The 19,147-nt window shown below is 31.2% G+C and overlaps 1 protein-coding gene across 1 annotated transcript in view; it reads left to right on the forward strand.

Moving 5' to 3' along the window:
* Window positions 1-19,147, forward strand: part of LOC140451643 (polygalacturonase-like) — a 264,961-nt gene that overhangs the window by 187,065 nt on the left and 58,749 nt on the right. The window contains exon 3 of the mRNA XM_072545488.1: window positions 1,500-1,833. Coding sequence (XP_072401589.1) covers window positions 1,500-1,833 — 334 coding nt within the window. The remainder of the gene's footprint in view (window positions 1-1,499; window positions 1,834-19,147) is intronic.

Here is a 19,147-nt window from a genome sequence, read left to right on the forward strand (position 1 = left end):
CTTCATACTGCCCTATTAGCTTGTTGCCTATTATATCCAAAGTATTTGAACGGCTTTTTCTGAGAAGACTGGAGCTTATTTTATATGACAGTAATGTTTTACCGAATTATCAGTTTGGGTTTAGGAAACAACATGGTACTATCGAGCAAATTCATAGGGTGGTAAAGACTATCAGAAATTCGCTTGAACAAAAAAATTACTGTACTGCTGCATTTCTAGATGTCTCTCAAGCATTCGACAAAGTTTGGCATGTAGGTCTTATCTCCAAAATTAAATCAATATTTCCTCATCCCATAAGTTCACTTTTAAGATCCTACTTGACAGATCGATTCTTTCAAGTCAAAGGGGTGGGGAAATCACTAACCTGTTTCCAATTTGTTCCGGAGTTCCACAAAGAAGCATACTAGGACCCACCCTCTACTTAATATACAATAATACTTAATATACAATAATACAACAATCGCTACATATGCCGATGACACAGTTATCATGGCTTTAAATTCTACAGCAGCTGAAGCAGCCCAGGTATTACAAAATCACCTACTTAAACTAGAGAGCTGGCTTAAGCTGTGGCGAGTCCAAGTTAACAGTTTAAAACCAACACAAATAACGTTTACTTTAAAAAAAGGTGTCGCGCCACCAGTTTCTATAAACAACACTCCACTACCAGTTAATACCGTCGTTAAATACTTAGGAATCCATTTGGATAGCAAACTTAATTGGGGCATCCACATCTGGAAGAAACGCCTTCAACTCAGCTTAATCTACAGGAAAATGTATTAGTAAATGAGTCGAAAATCAAATCTTAGCCTGGAGAACAAACTTCTGATATATAAATGTATTTTAAAACCGGTATGGCAATATGCAGCACAAATCTAGGGTACAGTAAGTAATACCAACATACAAAAACTTTAACGTTTCCAATCGAAAGTACTGCGCCAGATCTGTAATGCCCCTTGGTATATCTCGAACCACAGATTACACTACGATTTACAGCTACCAACAGTTTGCGAAGCAATATCTGCTGTAAACTCTGAATACAAGAACAGACTATCCTGCCATCCAAATCCGCTGGCCACGGATCTGCTCAACATTTCACACGTAAGAAGATTAAAACGACCAGACCCTTTGGACCTCTAGTAAATCAGAAAAAATAGAGCATAGTGTCATGGTGCGGTGAAATAACAAGTTTCTATTCTGCTGTTTTCTAAATCTTTCCTTAATTTGTGTTTTTAGCCTTGTAATTCTCATATGTGTGTCAGTGATGTTTACCTGTATTAATCTCTGTTTGTTAAGTGAAAGTTTAAATTAATTGATATATCATAGATATTATATTTATATTATATTTTACCTGGGTGCTCGCCACTGGGTAGCTTCCCACTATGTTATTGTGCATAAATTATACATATTGCTTATTGTTTATAATGAGACAGATTGCAATAAACATTAGATGATAAATAAAAAAAAATAGCTAGGAATGACGTTTGGATCTTTTTTAGGATAATTTCACTGGACACAACACAGATGGTTTCGATGTATCAGCCGCTTCAAATCTCATTATAGAAGATAGCACAGTAATTAACCAGGATGACTGTATTGCTATCCGCCATGGATATAACATCCTTGTAAGAAACATGTACTGTGCAGGTGGACATGGTCTTAGTCTATCTGCAGGTTTCAGTTACAGTACATTTCAAGAAAATACTATTACCAATGTTGTTATAAAAGATTCTATTATTGCTAGATCTGCAAATGGCATTCACGTGAAAACCCATGCCGATGCATATAATGGAAGAATTCAGAACGTAACGTATGAAAATATATATATGTCAGGTAAGAAAGATGAAGTTAATATACAAAAAAAGTATAAAAGTATTATTTACTTTTTTGCCCCTCCTTGTTTGTTAAGCTTTCTTTATAGTATTATTCAATTTTCTTAACTAAATCGCGTTCTCATATTTTTCAACCAAGATCTTTTTTCTTATGTAAATTTGTTTTTTGGGTACCAATTTTAGATGAGTTTGTACCTAAATATATTCCAAAAATTAATATACAAACTACTTATCTTTTTATATCTTTGTCTTTTTCATTTCAGCTAGTCCTTATCTTATCAGAAAATGTACATATATCTTTTATAACTGAATTCGAAGTTTTTTTATAATGGTCTTTCTTTCTCTAAACTTTAAACCTTTTACTTTCACTTTCTCCTATCTGAAAACTCCTATATGTTTTGCTTTATTTTTTGAGTACAAACCACAATAATAATTAAAAAGACACATAAACAACAGTCGGTTTAAAGTATTAACAATATTTGATCTTTATTACATGTTTTTTTTTAACACTCAACTTTTTTGAACAAATAAAACTATAGTGATGCTATAGAATAATTCACATTATCTTACCTAGGTTTAAGACGCCCTGTAGTGAAATAGAACTTAAAGTGATTCTATAATATAGTCCACTCCTATTTGAAGATCTCAGTCAGATAGAAGAAGAAAAAAACAAGCAAGATGCTAACTATTCCATATATTACCGAAAACGTTTCGTTTTGTACTTACAAAACAGCATCAGTCAAAATCTACAAGAATAAAATAAAGGAGAATAAGAATGTAAAATGTAACTTACATGAACAGTAATACAATATCGTTAATAATTACAGCTACCAGTGTTACAAAGAATTGGTAAAAAAAATCAAAAATCACATAGTGCAATCGTATTGGTAAGATTACAATCACTTACTTAATCCATATATAACAGTTTTAAACAAGTATAAATAAATTATAAAAATAGCCTTAATGGCTAAATGAAACTTGGAAAAAAGCCGCCTAGCAATTATTTAAAGATGTAAACACAAGTAATGGCACCAATCCACAAAGCATGTGTCCATATTAAAGTTAAATTAAAAATCAGTGTAATAAAAAACACAAAACATTTATAGGTAAAATTGTCACATGATTATTAAAAAACAATTAATAATTATTTGTTATAAGGCACATGGAAAGTGCATGTCGGCAAATTAATGATTTATGGCATGTCTTCGATATTAATTGCCAGTCACCATTGGAACATAAGCTATTTGTAGAAGAAAAGGAGCAGAAGGGAAACCAAAAACCCAACAGGTGAAAAGAGATGACAGGTGCCGCAAAAATTTAAAATTCGTAGCATATTATACTGTCCCTTAAATCGGATGTATACGATTAAAAATTTTTATAAACTTCGTGATTTTAAATTAACAAATTACTAATATTTTAATAGCAGATAAAAGAAAATCTTATATTATTTGATTTATTTTTATAAAATTTATGTTGCACAACAAGAAAGAAACTAGGATATTCACGACAAAAAATTCAAAGAAATTGGAAACATCCCTTCCGTCCATCATTTAATGAAAATAGTAATATTTTTTAATATATTACGGTGTTTTATATAAAGATATGTAATAAAATTAGTCATTATGTAAAATCACTAGAATGTCTACAAGTTGAAGGATCGTGACATACATTACATAAAGTATAAAACAATTCATCAATTTAAGTGGTGTACTACTAATGTCAAACGTAATATCATCAATAGGAAGATTATATGGGAAGATACTGCGAGAAAAGATAGAGCAAGCGATAAAAGGTAAAATCGGGGAGGATCAGGCAGGCTTCACGGCAGGAAGATCATTCATAGACCACATATACACACTGGAACAACTGTTGGAAAAGAAAAAAGCAAAAAATAGAGATATACACTTGGTATTTGTGGATCTAAGAAAGGCGTATAACTCTGAGGCGTGGAACTATGGGAGGCAATGTACAAATTAAAAATACATACGGAACTTATAGAAGCTACAAAAGCTCTGTATAAAGAAAATAAAGTGTTCATTAAAATGAGGACAAGAATCATAGGAGACTTCACCACAACAAAAGGACTCTTGCAGGGTTGTTCCACATCTCCAACCCTATTTAAAATATACTTAGAGAAAGACTTGACTACATGGAAAAGAAAATGCGAAGGCATGGGAGTACCGGTACGGAACGAATACCTATATACGTTAAGCTTTGCAGACGATCAAGTAGTGATTGAACAAGACCAAAACGACCTCAGCTACATGATGAAGAAACTACAAGAAGAATATACCAAGGCTGGCCTAGATATTAAACTCGCGAAAACAGAGTACCTATCTACAAGTGAAGAAGGCATAGAAGAACTACAGATTGATGGCAACGTAACAATCAAAGGAAAGGATAAATTCAAATGCTTGGGGTTTATAATCACGAAAAAGGCAACAACAGAGGAAGAAATTACACAAAGATTAGGACAAACAAGAACAGCAATCCGACAACTTAACTCAGTATGGTGGGATAGACACCTAAATATGAAGATAAAAACACAGATTTATAAAACATTAGTGCGAAGTATTATGACATATTGGACCCTGGATGGTTTATTTCCAAATGAACATCTAAAATAAAAAATTAAACATCAATCATCAATCCCACAAAAGAAACATGTAATTTTCTTACCATCAATGTTTTGAGTCAATACTTTCTCTTCCTCCCTCATAAAATGTTTGTTAATAGATCCACACTCCTTGATTAATTGGGCGTCTTTTGTTATAGTTACTTCCTTACTAGTACATGGAATTTGATTATTTGTAATAGTATCAGCTACATTTTCATTTGTTTGAGAGGAGTCTAGTACTTTTTCAGTCCCTATTTCATTTAAACAACAAAAAATATATTACTAATTTTATTTAAAAAATATTGCTAAAATCTTACCTTGCTCTTGTTCTTTTTGTTGAAGCAGATTAAAAATCTGCCTAGTACGGGAACTAAACATGTTGTATCGCAAAATAACACACTTTAGATTTATAAAATATCATCAAAAGACTTAATACACCAAACAACAATATTTTGAGGTTATGTAAAGATTCCATAATGCAGAAAACTACCAACCAACGCAGTTGCGTCAACAATTTCAGATTTTTATTTACGCAGAAGGCAACCAACCCACTTGGTCGCATTATATCACGATTGATACCAGCCAAGTGGATTGGTATTTTTCTGCAAAAACCGAAATCTTACAAGGTTAAGAAAATGGGTTGGTTAATACAAAAACAGTTATTAATTTTAATTGGTAGGTTTCTGCAGTTTAAAATATTTAACATATAGATAAACTTTATGTGCTAAGTACGAATTTAAGCCTATTGTGGGTTGGTAGCTTTCTGCATAACTACGTCCAATTGTTGGATATTGTGTCAGATAGTGTCACTTCAATTGAAGGTTTGCCGATAACAAAAAAGTGCTTAAGTGATCTATTGTTAATATACATTATTTCTAATAAACTTGATCAACAGAGTTTCGCACCAAAGAGGAACTCCCTACCTTAATGGAATTTTTTAGCTTCTTAAAAATGAAAGTAGATACTTTGAAAGAAATTTAAGACCAAAGTTCTCAACATTATATTAATATTAATAATTACAAATATACAAACCGTGAAGGTCATAAGAGAGCCTATCCAAGTAAATTTAACACAGAAAATAGAACAGTAAATTTAACAGAAAAAAAATTGTGTTTTTTGTAAAGACAACCATTATATATATATATATATATATATATATATATATATATATATATATATATATATATATATATATATATATATATATATACACACATCTAGCGGTTAATGTAAGCTCCGTTCTAAAACGGTATTATACTAACTCCAGGCGAATATACACCGTGTATATTATTATCTGGGTAGCGCTTTATGTGGACTCCGACCAACACGTCGGATTAAGTGGACTCCGTAATAGGTTAAAACACTTTTGGGATCCGTGTACATTTCTTTGCGTACACAACTAAACTCCTCCGATGTTGCCAATAATTTGATTAGTCGTAGATTTTTAAATTTTACAGCAGGTACGTTTTGGATCTTCAAATTTATTTAAATATCAATTAATTTAGTCATCGAGAAATTTCACAAATACGTACTTGGTTATTGTAGTTAAATATTTTATGGTGGTAATTTATATTACTTGCTTTAATTATAGATAAACTTAAATTAGTGTCTATTATAAACTTTGAAAAGGCAAGGGTCCATTTTTATGTACTAGTATGTTTTTTAATGCATTGGCACTGAAACATTTATTATATTATAAATGTATGTACGTTCCGATGTTTCGATTGCTACAGTTTATGACGAATAAAATATTTGTTTCATGAAGTAGTAAAATTTGAATTATAACAATTTATTACTGTCTAATTTCAGTATTTCGATTTTTAAATGTAGGGAATTCAATATCCTATATACTATATTTTAGATACACATAAACACATAGATACACTTATGGCAGATACTAAAAGAAGAAATATTTCGGTACCTTAGTGTAACTTGATTCTCGGCAACATATCTATTACAATTACATATAATATGTTCGGTCTTATTGTTTTAAATGCTTTGTGATTGTACAAGCTATCATTATTTCAACTTTAAATAATTGTGTTTTTGTATCTTTCACTGTCAGGCATATCAAAATTTAATATTTAATTTAGAAGTAAATGTATATATAATATTCTTTTTTTGTCATTTGGTTTAAATATAGATCACTTGTATTCTTCTTGCTTATTTATTTTTATTCGTAATACTCATTAACGTACTTAATAACGTACCCGTTTTTGCAAAAAGCAACAACGTGTACAAAAGATATCGGGTATCAGGGGTGGTATTTGTCAATCTAAATGCCACTTACGACATATTAAATTAGAGGACATTTCTCAAAAACTGTATGACATCGCCTTAGATAAAAACATCACGTGTTTTATCCACGTATATCTTCAGAACAGAAAATTTTTCGTATCATTCAATGGTAAGATGAAGAACGCAGATGAATGGTCTCGCTTGGGGTAGCGTAATGGCACCTACACTGTATTACATTTACACAAATGATTAACCGATACCAGTAGATACTAGGACTTTCATGTAGACGATATATTGCACAACCAAAACTTTTGTTGCTGAAGTGAAAAAAAATCTAAATGATGCCTTAAATATAATAAAAATAAACTACGAATTAATTTTAAGCCAAACCCCGAAAAATCTTAGGAGCGCTCCTTTAATTTGTCTAAGACAGGCGCTTTCACAAAACTGAATATCTAATCTAATATAAATCTAATATAATCTATAATCAAATAAAAATACCTTTTTTTTAAACGCATCTACCACGCAGAAGCATTAGCGTATTTAGATTAATGTTACACTTGATACAAATAGTGTATATATATTAGTTTACAATTAATAATAATAATATGTATGTGTATTACAATGTATGTTTTAAATCTTATGAAGAAGTTGACAGTCTTTAAGATAAGAAATTATTCTTTGGGTATCTGTATTTTCTTTTAGGGCAGTTGGGTATGCTATATTTGAGTCGTTCACTGTTATATTTAGGACACTGTATTAAAAAATGTTTTACCGTTAGAACATGGTTGCACACTTCACAAACTGGTTTATTTTTGCGCTGTAGTAAATAGCCATGAGTAAGTCGTGTCTTGCCGATATGGAGACGGGTGTCATCAGGTGCCACCAATCACGCACCTCGATGTGCATCGCCCTTCCTTCTGGAACTTATAATTAAATTTAATTGGTTGAGAAATGAAAAAGTTTCATATAAAATCATGAATGTGTTGCTTGTGTGAGTCCATTTCAAAAGGTAAAAGAAATAATAAGTTAGACTTACTCACAATCAATTTAATTTAACTAATCGGACGACCGGTTTCGCTTTCTATAATATGCAAAGCATCTTCAGGTCACGATACAAAGTTAAAATGCTGAAAATAATAATCCCATATTAGGGTGTTGTCTAATAAAGATAAAACATAGGTAGGTGATATAAATTATATAAATTACAGCAATTATGCCAATATTACATGTCTGTGGTTTTATAAATGAATAAAATGTTTAAGCAGACAAGGTAAGACCCACAAATTGGTAACATAGTCTATTAAACTGTAATGAATTAATAAATAAACCAATAAATAAACATTACTTACATGCCGGTACTCTATTAATTGATGGTTGAAAGAACATGGTTCAAACTATCTTGGATTGTTGATTGGAGAACTCAGGTCAACTATTGTAATTGTTTAACAGTAAACGGGGAAGTTCTTGAGGAGACAGATTTTATCCAATGAAGTAGAGATAGGTGAAATGTATTGTTTGTTTGATGAAAGTAATGTTCTATACCATTAAGTTCTTTAAAGTTATTTATATTTATTCTGGAGATATATTTATGAAATGTGTGTTATTTATTGAGATTTTATGTTTTGTTTTGGAAGGTGACAGTTGTAAGACAATGAATAAGAATGGATGTACAGATTGTGTGGGTGTGCAATTGTATAATCTTGTAGTTATCAAATTTCTTTGATAAAGTTGTTGCAATATCTGGCAAATTTTTGTAAAGTCCAAAAAATTTTATGTTAAAATTAAATTAAGACACTTTTACACACACAGAAACACACAGAAAACACTTAAAAAACGGGGGACGAAACAGACATTTAATTTAAAAGGAGAGGATTTTTTATGTAGTAGAAATGTAGTTCTTTTTAATAGTTCTTCCGATTAGTTAAATTAAATTGATTGTGAGTAAGTCTAACTTATTATTTCTTTTACCTTTTCATATAAAAGTTAATTTATCTTTAAATATGGGACATTTTCGGATCTCAAGTCAGTATGGTTTTACCCGTCTAGGGTAGCTCCCTAGAGCACTTTGCTCGAAGGGCTCTGCGAATTTTCTAAGACTCTGAAGCTGAGTTTTTTTCTTCTTAGAAAACCTGTGTTTTATTTCTACAAAAGTAAATAAACCATAAAGGCATTGTCTTTTTCAAGACAATGCCACAATAAGGGCGTACCGGCTAACTACGCAATATTGCAACATATTGCGCAATAGTTTGAGACATTATTAAACATGGAAACTTGCACCAAGATGCTATCGACTTTTCATACGTTTATTAATTACACAGGAGACGACACGGGTAAGCATCACATGCTCTTTTCTGTCTTTTACTTTTGGTTTAAAAAGATATGGATGTTTGTTAACTTCGTATAGCCTTAATGGAGTGTTGTTCCAAGTTTGTTGCCATTTTTGAATTATTTTTTGTTTTAAGTATGGTTTTAAATCGTTTTGTACCATTATGTTACTTTCTTCGGACATCAGGTTAGTTGGTGCGTTTTTAGCTAGTTTATCTACAACTTCGTTACCTTCAATTCTGACATGAGAAGGCACCCATAAAAAATGAACTTGGATGTTCTTATTTGAAATGATTTTAAGTTCTTTTTTAATAAGAAGTAGAAGGGGGTTGTCTTTTTAGAATTGCGAATAATTCAGCCGAAAAGATGGTTGTAATTGACGACAATTTGAAACTAACTGAGATAGGTTTGTTAGACTGATTTCGATAGCCGGAATAGATATTGTCCGTGGCGCAGGGTTGCGGATTGAGGAGGTATCATAAGTTTTTGGAAATTGAAAATTTAATTTGGATAAGTATGAGCGTATACGAAAGTAAAAAGGATGATCAATTTGATGTGTTTGAAAATTTATTTGTAAATCGATCAGCAAAAACGTTATGCAGAACTGGATTATTTCGGTTTCATGACACCGCTGCTGCATATGTTAGGCTTATCGGAAAATATGAATTTTACTACAACGAAATATAAACAATTTATGAAAATTTGATGATTTGAAGGAAAAAATGTCAAATTAGGCTAGAGCAATAACTGAAACAAAAGAATCAAGTGGAAATAATGTCGAATTAATTTGAAAAATTATAATACCAACATAAAAACAAAAATAAAAGAGGCTCTTTGAGAAAGAAAAATAGACACACTTTATTAAAATGCTAAGAAAAAAAATGCTTATATAAAATGAAAACCTAAAAGTCCGCCGGAAGGTTTGAAACAGATGTGAAAGAGGTCAAAAACCAAATCAAAGAATTGATTGAGATTAAGTACATCCCTAGAGAAGAATGAATAACATATCTCAGATAAATAAACGGAACAACAGAAACTGAGTATACACTTGTAACTCCAGAAATATCATTAAATTAATTAACGCAAATCGTACGAACTGAAATACAAGAATTCATCACACAGTTAAAAAATAGAACCCCCACGAAAAAAATACAGTAGAGTATAACTACTTTTGTACTCTACCATTATGGTAAGAAGTTAAAAATATAAATACCTACATAATTATATTACCGAAAAGTTAATAAAAACTTCTGTTCGTTAGCGGCAAGAGAAAGCGTATATCAGAATGTATTATGAAAAATTTTGTTAATAATACAGTATGCAATATATTATAATGACAAGAATACTTTTATATCTTTCCTTATGGCATATTTTTAAAACAAAGCTTCTATACTGGCATTGTATTACTTTTTCTCTCTACAGTAAAATGCTGAGGTGAGCGTCACGGAACTAGCGCCACAAGATGGCGTCGTGAAGGGTAGCTTCATAGAATAGCGGCTCTTGGCATCGATTCACTACTCTTGATCAATTCGTTTTTAGTCATCATATATTTACTCTAAAAATAACTAACAAAATATAGACATTAAATGCGAAGTAAAAATTAAAAGAATAATATGTCACTAAAAGACTTGATTTGTAACGATTATCAAAATTTAATAAGTCATAAATGTCATCCGGTTAATAACAACATTAAATCGTTTGTCAATAAAAAATTTGAAGAACAATTGGACAACACATAGTTTGGATTTAGAGGTGGATTGGGAACAAAAGAGGAATTGTGCGCAATGGTGGTACTATTACAAAAATGAAGAGATTATAATGAAAGCGTATTCTTATCTAATATAGATTTTCAAAAGTATTTGACACAGTTCAACCTGGTAAGCCCATACATGCATTAAAACACATAAACCGAGATACCAAGATATTAATTTAATAAAAAATCTACTAAAATCAAACAGCGGTCATGCGGGTGAAAGATGAGACAAATCAAGCAGAACTTCAAAAAGGAGTCAGCCAGAGATGTTTGTTGTGATGTGAAATGTCACCACAATTATTTAATGTGTACTCCCAACTACTATTTTAGGAGACACTATGGGAAAGAAGTAAGGAATGGAGTGAGCATCGTTAATAACAAAAAATTTGCACACTAAACCCCAATTATGACAGAAAATATAGATGATTTACAAATTCTTATATAAATCATTAACAGATAAAGCAAAAAGATAGGACTAAATTAAACAGATAAAAGTCAATGTTTACAAATAAGAAATTGAGTATGGTTATTAGATTGAGATCGTCGAATTTTATGTATGGTTGCATTTGCTCTATGGGGTAGAAGCTTGGACCCTGAAAGCCAAATCTGTAAACAAATTAAAGACATTCGAAATGTGGCTATATAGGCGTATTCTTAAAATTCCTTGGACTGTAAAAGTCTCAAACGAATTGTCTATCTGGACATTGTATCTGGGCCACATAGTTCCAAACGATAAATACTCTCTTCTACGCGTCACCATGCAAGAGTAGAGGGAAGAAAAGTCTTGGGAAGAAAGACAAAATCTTTAAATCTCAAAAAGAATATCTAAAGTCAAATTTAACACGATTTCAAGCCTTGTAGTGAAATTTTGTTTCTTATTACAATACCGGATCCTGGAAAATTTTAAATACATTAAATTAAATCTCTCGTAAATTATAAAGCCTATTCTTAGATTAAAATAACAGACTTCTTAGTATTATGATATGTAGTATTGTGATAATGTATAGGTGTCAGTATTCCTTTAAAAGAGATTTATAGATTGGTATATAAATTTCACGGTCATGTTTCATACGGTTTTATCTTTCATACAAACATTAAAAACCTTAAAAAGTTTCATTTTACATACAATTAGCACGTTGGCTCTGAAAATGACCTATAAATATGCATTGTTAAAAATCGTATAGATTTATCAATTTAAAATGTTCTTTGTCGTCTTGATTATTTATCTCAATTCGTTCCTAATTAAGCACATGTTGTCCACAAGGTACCTCTCTCATTTTTTAATTACTACTTTTTTTTACCTTTTTGCCATAGTTTTCCTTATTTTCTTTATTCATATCGATTTCACTCATAACGAATATTGGGTAGTTTATTGTTTCATGAAACTTTCTCCTTATATGTCCGTATCATACAAGTTGTCTAGTTATTATAGCGTATATAATGTCGTATGTTAATTCCATTTTATTTAACAACAAAATACTAAAAACTTTGTTTTCAAAACTTTCACCAAATTAATTGTATCTTATCACTACAGCTGTTTCGGCAGAGTGCCTTTCTCAAGTCTCAAGTTTCTCGAATCCATCAATCATCTATTGTATTTCTTATCAAGATTTTGAAGCAGCTGTACTCCATTAGTCCATTTTTGTTGCTTTTTGTCACTGTTTCTTTTTTTTTTCTTTATTGTCATCATTACGTACCGCTACAACACTGAGTGGGTCTTCGCTAACTACAACTTTTTTCCAAGTTGATCGATTTTCCACGAATCTTCAATGAAATGTTAATTTTCTAAGATATGATTGGATTTTTTCTCTCCATTGTATACTGAGACATCCAAGTGGCATTCTTCTGTGCTAAGTTTCTTTCATACCAGTTTTACAAGTTTGACATCTTGGCGTCTATGCATGTGTCCGATCTACCTTAAGCGATTTATTTTCCTGAACAATATCGTTATAAGAGCTTTCTTTATTCAGTATATGTTCTTATTCTATACGGATTTGTAGTGATATAATAATGAGGTTAAAAAATTTTAGAAGAATTATGCTCTGTATTTCTTTAGTGACATTATTATTAACCGTGATTATTGATCTAAGATATTTAAAGTATTCCATACTTTCGAAATTGAAGTTGTTGACTTTATTATTTTATCTAGATGTAATGAATTGCTCTCTTCTTTTGATTCGCTTGTATTTGGTTTTCATTTTGTTGATTTTAAGTGAAACATTTTTCGTACTCTCTTCACTTTGTTAATGTCGTTTGCGGACGGGAGAGAGTTTCTTATGAAATCAATATCATTAGCATATGCTAGGAGTGCTTTGTACCTTGGTCCATTAATGGATTGCATCTTAAATATGCGTTATTTCTATTTTAGTAAGCTGTTCATAAATTTGTTGAATATTTAAATCAAGAATCTGTATTTATTCGACTGTTTTATAACACAGTTTCTTGGCGCCTATTTTAATCTCTGTTTTTTTGGTTCGGTTATCATTATTACAAAGATTTTTCGGGATATCGACATAGGGAACTCGATGGTATGTCCTTAACGTTTCCATAACCAATGTTCGAATATTTGTCTTACTGTAAAGTCATGACGATTTTACTAGGAAATATAGTGCTATTTAATAATATTAAAGTTCAAGCAACAATTCCTATATGCCTTAACTTGGTACTGATATCTCTGCTCCCCGATCCCAGGTAGCAGTCAAGAAAACATTAAAACTGCTACACTCATGTTTCCTATTATCCAACGATTAGCCAGTCCAGGACTATACGCCTTATTATAGTACTGATATTGCTTCTGCCCCTCATAAGTGAATCCCCCTCATCCATTGTATTTCTTATACTTTCATTTCAATCCCTTCCAATCAAGATTTTGAAGCAGCTTTGCTCCATTAGTCCATTTTTGTTGCTTTTTGTCACTGTTTCTCCTTTCTCTTTATCATCATCGTTACGTAGCGCTATAACATTGGGTGAGTCTTCGCTAACTTTTCTCCAAGTTGGTCGATTTTCCACGAATCTGTAATCAAACGAAATGTTAATTTTTTGAGATATGATTGGAAGTTTTCTCTCCATTGCATACTGAGACCCCAAGTGGCATTCTTCTGTGCTAACTTCCTTCCATACCAGTTTTACAAGTTTGACATCTTGACCTCTATGCATGTGTCTGATCTACCTTAAGCGATTTATTTTCCTGAACAATATCGGTATAAGAGCTTTCTTTATTCAGTATATGTTCTTATTCTATACGGATTGGTAACCGATATGATAATGAGGTTAAAACATTTTTTTTATTATTTTTCTTTCATATATTCGTAGTTCTTTCCTATTTTGTCCATGATTCGCATCCATGTATTAAAATAGGTCTAAAGTTTGAATTATGCTCTGTGATTCTTTAGTGGCATTATTGAAGTTATGTTTCTATAGGCACGGTCGGCGTTGGAAATTTGCACGGGAGTGAATCTGTGAAATCATTACATATGTAAGTTAATGAGTAAGAGAGAGACATAAGATATATTTTCTCTCTCTTCCTACCTCGGGAATAAAAATGTTCCTTTTGTATATATATTTAATATTATAAATATATTATATTATATTATATTATATTATATTATATTATATAATGTTATATACTTATATAATATAATATATATTAATATTATTATTTATGTGATATGTTTTGTATTATTAATTAAATGTTCATAATTATTTTAGGCTTTTGCATTTCAAAATAATCACTGTATGACAGACAACTGTCAATTTTGAAATCCGTTAGTATCATGTCTAATTGGCAAATCTTTTACGTGTTTGGTTCATACGCTGGTGTACGTGAGTTCGAATCCCAATATGAATTTCCTTTTTTATTTTTGAAATATTTAAAAACCTCACGTTAATGTTATTAAATATATGTAATATACGCAAAAATGCTAAATTTTAAAATTAAATGAAAATTTACAACATAATCCGAGTTGTTGGTTTTTTATTTTTATCTTCGTAAAGTAAGTTATGTATATTGGCAGTTTTAAATACTTATGAATATTGCATTTTAATTTGTATTGTATTATTATATTGAATTATGTTGCAGTGTATTGTATTGTAATTTTTATATTAATAACAAAATAAACAATGCATTTTACTGCAGAGTATGCGTAAAAAATTTTTTGCATTCAACTCCTTTTATACATATATGAAAATAAAAATATATATTTTCATTAAAATATTGATACAATCCTTCATTTACTATACTCCTTTTACAGGTCAAATGTTTATATACAGCAAACGATGCACCATATACCTATATACCTAATTATTTTTCTCTTTCTGCTCTCTCTTACCTATAGCATTAAATATGTAATGATTGTGCAGATTGACTCCCATATAAATTTGTAACGGCGAACGCGTGTATAGAAGTATAACTTCTACCGGCAGTCCCACTGGACTGCCACACCCGTTTTTTTTATTAACCACGATTATTTATCTAAGATATTTAAAGTGTTCCATATTTTCAAAATTGTAGTTATTAACTTTAATATTTTATCGAGATTTATTGAATTGGTCTCTTTTGTTGATTCGCTTGTATTTGGTTTTCATTTCGTTGATTTTAAGTGAAACATTTTTCGTGCTGTCTTCACTTTATTGAAGTTTTTGGACGGGAGAGTTTCTTATTAGAGTTATGAGATATATATCATTAGCATTTGCTAGGAGTGCTTTGTCCCTTGGGCCGTTAATGGAGTACTTCTTAAATAGGCGTTATTTCTATTTTAGTAAGCTGTTCATTAATTTTTTGACTATTTGAATTGAGAATCTGTATTTTATTCGACTGTTTTATAACACAGAGTTTCTTGGAGCATATTTTCATCTTTGGTTTCCCGTATCATTATTACAGGGATTTTGCTGGATATCGACATAGTGAACCCGGTGGTATGTACATGATGTTTTCATAACCAACGTTCAAAATTTTTTCTTACTGTAAATTCATGATTATTTTACTAGGGAATATATTGTTGTTCAATAATAATAAAGTTCAGGCAATAATTCCTATATTCTCGGTATATAACTCGGTAATGATAATTCTGCTCCCCGATACCAGGTAGCAGTCCCGAAAACGTTAAAACTGCTACACTCATGCTTCTCATTATCCAACAATTAGCTAGTCCAGAACTATACGCACTATTATGGTACTGATATTGCTGCTGCTCCTCATAAGTGAATAGAATATGCAAGGAAGGTTTTGACAATTTAATAGGATTTTGTATGTTTGAATATCTGAGAAAGTAAAAAATATCTATTTGCTATCCGGATTTAATCCATAAATTAAATAATAAAATGCTATAAAATAATGCTAGTAGCAGCAAAAAAAGCGGTCTAATAGTCACTAATGAGAAAATCAAATAAATGTTCTTTAACATATAAAAGAGAGGATCTAGATTAGGGCATAACGGAACAATAAAGCCATATAATTTTGAAAGATTGCAGCGTCTTAGATATCGTAGGTAACGTTGTTACATAAGAAATAAAAGGAAATATTCAGGTAGCTAACTGATGTATATGTATATATAACCCTCTTTTAAATCCAGAAGTCTAATTAGAATCCATAAAATTAGGGTATATAAAATAGTGAGCAAACCAGTGCTAATATGTGGAGACGTAACGAGAACGTATTAATTAGACCAGGATTGCTAGAAAAGCCATCAGAGGTATTTTCCGACTTACAGAGGTCCGAGTACTAACCAATATCGAACAGAACTAATTCCAAGATCAAACACATATATAAAGATAGCAACGTCGTACAAGAAACTAAATCTCAATGCTAAAGTTGCGCTGGCTTTATTCAAAGACTATAATAACTGCATTTCCAAGTTAAATTGGGAGGATGCCCCAAGAGAAAAAATGTCCTTAGGACTTCCACAAATGAAGGGGGAGGTAACATATGGTCAGATTTAGGAATAATGAGACTATCTACCGACCCATCATATTTATCAACACCTGCTATCCTACCTACAATCAATACTTATCTGTTGTGGACTATCAAATCAATTACATATAATCAAACGAACTAGGCTTAAAAAAATTATCCTAGAAAAGGCACTTCAGAAATATTGACATAAATTTTAAAAACGCCATTTACGTGGCTGTATTTTCAAAAACGCAATAGAATCTTGTTGCGTTCTGACTATACGATGACGATGATCTTTATATAGAAAATATAGAAAATAAAAGCAAGAGAACTATAATTATGAAACGACAAGATTACGAAATGAAAAGATTATATAAGTCCCTTATATTTACACAGACTGGTTTACAAAAGGTAACCGAATGAGCATAAAAACACAGCTGTTTTAAAAACTTAATATTATTAGACGAATTTAGGATCAATTTCACTCAAAATATGATATGCTAAAATATGATATGACAGAAAAAAAGGCAATGACTTTTGCAGCTGATTGCCACATAAATATCAATGTAAATATGATAATTGAAATATGAAACCCAAATATGATGATTTTGCCACAGCATATGAATATTGTCTCGTACTGTTATATAGCAATTTGTTGTCATATTTTAACCTGTTTATTTCCTTATTATCCATATATGAGTTGTAAACCGATATTACAAGCTCATTTACTTTTCACAAAGATACTATATAAGTACAGTTATTACTAAACAAATCTGACTCGAAATATCGTCTATAAGTAACAGTATCCAAAATTTAAATTTTTATGGAGTTCAAAGTAAAAGCCTTCACGAAATTTGAAGTTACAATAAGACCACCGCAATCGAGCGTACTCTTACTCTGGATAATGAATAATTATTTAATCGGTTAATTCTTCAATCACCCGTTCAATATAATGTTTGTCAAATCGGTCCTTTTTAGGACCAACTATTCTACTTATGTCTATAAATAGTAAGGACATATCTACAGATACACACACTCTACTTTACTTAAGCTTATCACACATATACGCTTAACACAAATGTGACGTATTTCTACTGCAGGAAGCAAATAGAGGGCCAAACCTAGGGTATTTGGTATTAAGCTAATCGCTGAAAATAACGAAATAAACATAATAAATGCCGGCAAAGAAGCAAAGAATAACTTATAATCAGAGAGGACAAAACCAGTCAGCTGAGGAAACCTTTCAACGATGTTGAGTTTGGATCCACTATCCACGTATATTATGAACAATATTACGGCTCTTGGCGGAGAATCTAAACACAAAACTAATTATAAAATTTGGACAAAAAAATACAACAGTGGCTTATATCCAAAGTCTGTAGACAAGCAAAGTAAAGACAAAGTTGTTGCCTTGCTTAAACCTGACAAAAATCCCAACGACCACAAAAGCTATCGGCCAATATATCTATTTATTTTTTCAGCTATACACAATACTTCTGCATATGATCCTTAATATAAACCGATAATAGAAGGAAAACTTAAATTTAAAGATAAAAGTGGCTATATATGACAGGGTAGATCATGTTTGTCACACATACTAAATCTTGCCCAACACAACGAAGACGGATATAAAAAATATCAGACATGAGGAGTGGTATCTGTCAATCTAAATTCTGCTTACGACACCTTAAATTAAAGGACATTTCTCCAAAATCTATGTGATATCCCCTTAGGTTATAGAACAACAGAAGATTTTCCGTATCACCCAATGGTAAGAAAAGATGAAGATTGAGAACGTAGAAGAACGGTCTCCTTTTGGGTACCGTAATGGCACCTACACTGTATAACATTTACACAACCCATTCCAGTAAATACTAGGACTTTTATTATGTAGACGATACATCTATTGTTGCAGAACCACAAACTTTTGTTGCTGAAGTGGAGAAAAATCTAAATCATATCTTAAACACAATAAAAATAGATTATAAATTAATTTTAAGCCAAATCCTGGAAAAAGTCAGGTGTGCTCCTTCAACGTTCCTAACAGAGACGCTTTCACAAATTTGAACATATACCTGAACCAATAGTGTCATGAAATCATTAAACACACTTTGTAATTTACAGAACTTTGTTTAAAACTAAATGGCAAACTAGAACCAGAAAAATAGTATTCTCCGCGAACTTGTCAACTAAAAACGGGAAGCACATCCTTTCACTCTTAAAACGTAGACGCTTAAATTCTATGCTTCTGCTGCCAAATATACCTAGCTTGTATGGGTGACATCAATACATACTTGACACGTAGATTTAGCTATAAATTAGTCAGCCAAATTAAGCGGATATTAAGACTCTCATCCATACATAAGCTCTACAATATCGTAGTTATCAATCCACCTAATATCCGAAGATAAGTAGCTAGAGAACAAAAGAAACAAAGTCTAGATTCGTAACATTCACTCCACGAATAACAACCCATTTTATGACTAGAA

Source organism: Diabrotica undecimpunctata, chromosome 1, assembly GCF_040954645.1.
Source record: "Diabrotica undecimpunctata isolate CICGRU chromosome 1, icDiaUnde3, whole genome shotgun sequence".
In the NCBI taxonomy this organism is placed as follows: domain Eukaryota; kingdom Metazoa; phylum Arthropoda; class Insecta; order Coleoptera; family Chrysomelidae; genus Diabrotica; species Diabrotica undecimpunctata.